The sequence below is a fragment of the Chenopodium quinoa genome, unplaced genomic scaffold (genome assembly GCF_001683475.1).
Source record: "Chenopodium quinoa cultivar QQ74 unplaced genomic scaffold, ASM168347v1, whole genome shotgun sequence".
In the NCBI taxonomy this organism is placed as follows: Eukaryota; Viridiplantae; Streptophyta; class Magnoliopsida; order Caryophyllales; family Amaranthaceae; genus Chenopodium; species Chenopodium quinoa.
The window spans coordinates 22,347,628-22,351,776 of record NW_018742204.1 but is presented as its reverse complement, the minus strand read 5'-3'; the positions used below and the strand labels follow the sequence as shown (position 1 = coordinate 22,351,776).

The 4,149-nt window shown below is 31.0% G+C and overlaps 1 protein-coding gene across 1 annotated transcript; it reads left to right on the top strand.

Moving 5' to 3' along the window:
- The first annotated feature begins 579 nt into the window (after positions 1-579).
- Positions 580-3,888, top strand: LOC110723778 (cyclin-D4-1-like). Its single transcript, XM_021903154.1, has 6 exons — positions 580-1,315; positions 1,498-1,584; positions 1,754-1,852; positions 1,951-2,170; positions 2,330-2,451; positions 2,781-3,888. Exons 1-6 carry the CDS (start codon positions 995-997, stop codon positions 3,039-3,041), a joined length of 1,110 nt encoding a protein of 369 aa, XP_021758846.1. The 5' UTR covers positions 580-994; the 3' UTR covers positions 3,042-3,888.
- Positions 3,889-4,149: the final 261 nt, after the last annotated feature.

The following is a 4,149-nucleotide window of genomic DNA, read 5'->3' as shown; positions in this document are numbered from 1 at the left end:
AGTTATTAATAACATCTCATATAAATAATAATTTTACCAGTCGTAAATATATTCAATAATCCATAAAACATTAAAACGACAATTCATATTGAGTTATTGGATGTGACGACTTTATAATTTAACCTTCCTAATTACACACTAAGAAGTAGAAAAATAATACTAGAGAGTTGGTGTATATTAATATACAACAATAAAAGCTAAATCATTTCAAGCCCACAAAATGTCACCCTACTTCCCATTAAAACCAAATCATGACAACTTAATTTAACGATTGACAAGCAATAACCACTACGAGTATATATCTCTATACAACACGGAGCACTTTTTATATTGAATACTGCAAATAATAATGGTCGAAAATACTGTTAATTCTTCATGTATTTCATTTCCAACAATAGAAATCTTTTGTCAAAAAAAATAAAATTTAGAATTCATTCTTACATTTTAAAAAAAAAAAAAAAAAAAAAAAAAAAAAAGACTAAATTCAACAATTGTTTTTTTTTTGTTTTTTTTTTTCTTTTCTTACAAAACCAAGATTTTTAAATTTTTTTAAAAAAAATTCATGCTCATATAAAATTCCACTACTTTTCTTTTTCATTTCATCCCAATTTTCTTGCCCTTTTTTAATTTTTGGTTGCTAAATCCGAAGAGTCCACAGCTTTTCTTTCTCTGATTTTCTCTCTCTGATTTTACCCTAAAAACACCCACCCCCCTTACCCCCTCACTCATGTTCATTTCCTACATAAACCTCCTCACTTTCTCTCTCTTCCTTCACTCTTCCTCTTCTTCTCTTCACTCCCTTCTTTCTCTCTCTAAAACCCCACCATACCCTTTCTTTCTCTCTCTAAAAAAGCTTCGATCTTTCCCCAAATCAATGGCCGCCATTGTTGCTTTCTTCCCATGAATAACTCTTGATCAAAACTCAATCTGGGTTTTCCCCCTTTTCACCAAAACTCTCTGTTTTTGGAGTTTTTATCATCATCAACATCTAAAAATGGCCGACATTTTTCTGTGTGATGAGAGTAAAGATTTCTTCTTTGATGATGATCTTGATGATTCTTCTTGTGGGCCCATTGATTTCGATCATCAATCCTCAGAAATCTTCATCAACCATCATCATCATCATCGTCAAATCAGTAAATCTCAGCCGTTGATTGTTTCCCCTGAAGAACAGAGTATAGATGATGATGAAGCTTTTGCTTCTATGGTGGAAAGAGAAAGTTGCTACTTTCCCAGAGAAGATTATCTCTTCAGATTCCGATTTGGGGATTTAAACTTTGCTGCTCGAACCGACGCTTTTGACTGGATTTTTAAGGTTTCATTTTTTCCAGATTTTTTTTTCTATTTTTTTTTCAGATTTTTTTGATAAAAATTGGGATATATTTGATTGGATATTGATTTTTCTAAAGATGGGTTTTCTGGGTTTTATTGATTTTTTAATATATTAATTAATTTAAATTGAAAAAGTTTTGATTTTTAATTTCTAATTTTGTGCAGGCGCATTCTTACTACAGTTTTGGACCATTGAGTTTTTGCTTAGCTGTGAATTATTTGGACAGATTCTTATCAACAAGAGAATTACCCGTGAGTTTACTCTTACTCAATCCAAATAAATGAAAAAGATTACACATTTATTTCTTTTTAATTTTAATTTGTTGGATTATAAAGTGATGATCTTTAATTCATGTTTTATTATTGTAATGATTATGTAAATAATTAATAACATATGATCATGTCTTATAATTATTACTAGAGTGGTAAAGCATGGGCAGTGCAATTACTAGCTGTGGCCTGTTTATCAATTGCAGCCAAATTAGAAGAAACTAGTGTTCCTCAATCTGTAGAATTTCAGGTAATTAATCCTTAATTAACCTTAATTTATTTCTTATTATGCCAATTTTTACAGATAATTAAAAAAAATTATTTATTTTTCTAATTTTTTTGGGGCAGGTTGAAGATCCAAAATTTGTGTTTGAAGCAAAAACAATAAAAAGAATGGAGCTAATGGTGTTGGATACATTAAACTGGAAAATGAATGCTGTGACACCATGTTCTTTCATAGATTATTCTCTCAAGAAATTATGTGATTATCATAATGATAATTTTTATCTGTCTTCTTCTAGTAATGTGGTGAATAGATCAATGCAGCTCATTTCTAGCATTATTAGAGGTATTAATCCAATACTACTAATACATTGGTTTATTGATGATATTTTCTGTAACATAAAGTTTGTATTTTTATTAATGAATTGGTTCAATTTTAGAATTTATACTGTTGTATCCAATGTATTTAGGTGTATGATAAAATGGTTGTGAAAATTAAATGCAGGTATTGACTTCTTGGAATTCAAGCCTTCAGAGATTGCAGCAGCTGTTGCCATTTCTGTTACTGCTGAAATCCAATCTTTGGATATTGACAAGGCTTGTTCTTGTTTCATTCATTTGGACAAGGTAAAAATAATTCAAGTTTATACATTCAACCTTACATTGCAAATTGTTGTAATTAATGCCCGTAAATTAACCTCGTTGATCATTGGTTTGCCTAGGTGACGGATAATTTACTCCGTCCATCATTCGGCCACCTATGTGTCGAAAATTGAACTTAATCCATCGTTCGGCCACCTATGTGTCTAAAATGAACTTCGTGGTCACCAATGTGGTCTAAAAAAAAACTTGGGTGTATCATCGGGTGTAACCCTATGTGATGGAAAATTGAATTCGTGTATTGGTAGGACAATGTGACAACTAATTGAGATGGTGTCGTGTTTGATGATGTGCAGGGAAGGGTGAAACGGTGTGTGGATATGATCAAGGAAAACGCGGTGAATAACCGGAATGGGAATGTAGGGGTGGTGGTGGTGCCTCAAAGTCCAATTGGGGTGTTGGAAGCAGGATGTTTTAGCTATAAAAGTGATGAATTAACAACAACAACTACAACTACAGTTGTTGCTGTTGGGTCATGTGCAAATTCTTCTCAAATTACTGGAATTAAAAGGAAAAAATTAGACACATCATCATCATCACCTAAGTTGGACTCTTAATCTTCATCATAATCTGATTTTGGGGATAATTTTTATATTTTTAAAATTATTTTTTTAGAAATTTATGACAAAATTTTTGGTTTGTGCATCAGTTTTTGGTTGAATGAGAGCTTTGGTGTGGTCCTTTAGAGGTGGGCCCCCCTAAAATAAAACATAGATACAAAGGCCCATCTACAAAGCCCACATACCAAATGAGACACAAACAAAGTTAGAGAGAGAAAGAGTGTACTTTTTAGAGAGAGAAAGACTGATGCAATTTGCTAATCAAAGTTGGAAACTCAGAAATTGAAGTGGATTCATGCAAGAGACATGGTGATAAACTGATGATGATGATGAACAACATGGTAAAAAAAAAGTTACTGCTTGGAAATACAGATGTTATGTTATTTTATGTTGTAGAGTACCTCAATGAGGTAAAAAATATGAGGGGGTGGAAAAAGATTATGATCAAGAGGGAAATTCTTTTTTTTTTTTTTTTAATTTTATTTTTTACTTTTTTTTTTCTTTATTTATTTATTGGGGGCATAGAGTAGTAGATATCAATCAATTCTCTTTTGGAAAGAAATTAGAAAGAAAGACAAACACAGTGAATCACAAGAGGAAGTGCCTTTTTATTGGTATATATAATTATAGTCAATATTTTTCCCTCCCAAAAAATAATTGTAGTTATTGTAGTCAAAATTCTAAATTATTCATATTCCCTTGAATATCTTCCCTTTCCTTTTGTTAATTTTCACCCTTTCTATATTTTAACTATGTATGGTGAACTTTGATCAAAAGTAATGAAATATAATCAAGACTCCATTTTTTTTTCCCTTTTAATAAATGGGGTGGAGTCGTTTTTGAATCGAGTTTTATCTCTTTTTTTATTGCATTTTGTTATTGTATTTTAGTGGTAATCTATTGATATGAAATAAAAAAATTACTCCGTAAATCATTAATTTTTTTTGATTAATTGAACTTGATCATTAGTCAGTGTATTTTACCTTCTCGCCTTGTGAGCTATGCCCCCATAAGAAGAGTTGTCAATACTTTTCCAAGATTACGGAGTAACTATTAACTATTTACCAATGTTGAATCGAATTTGAAACATAAACGATATACGTAG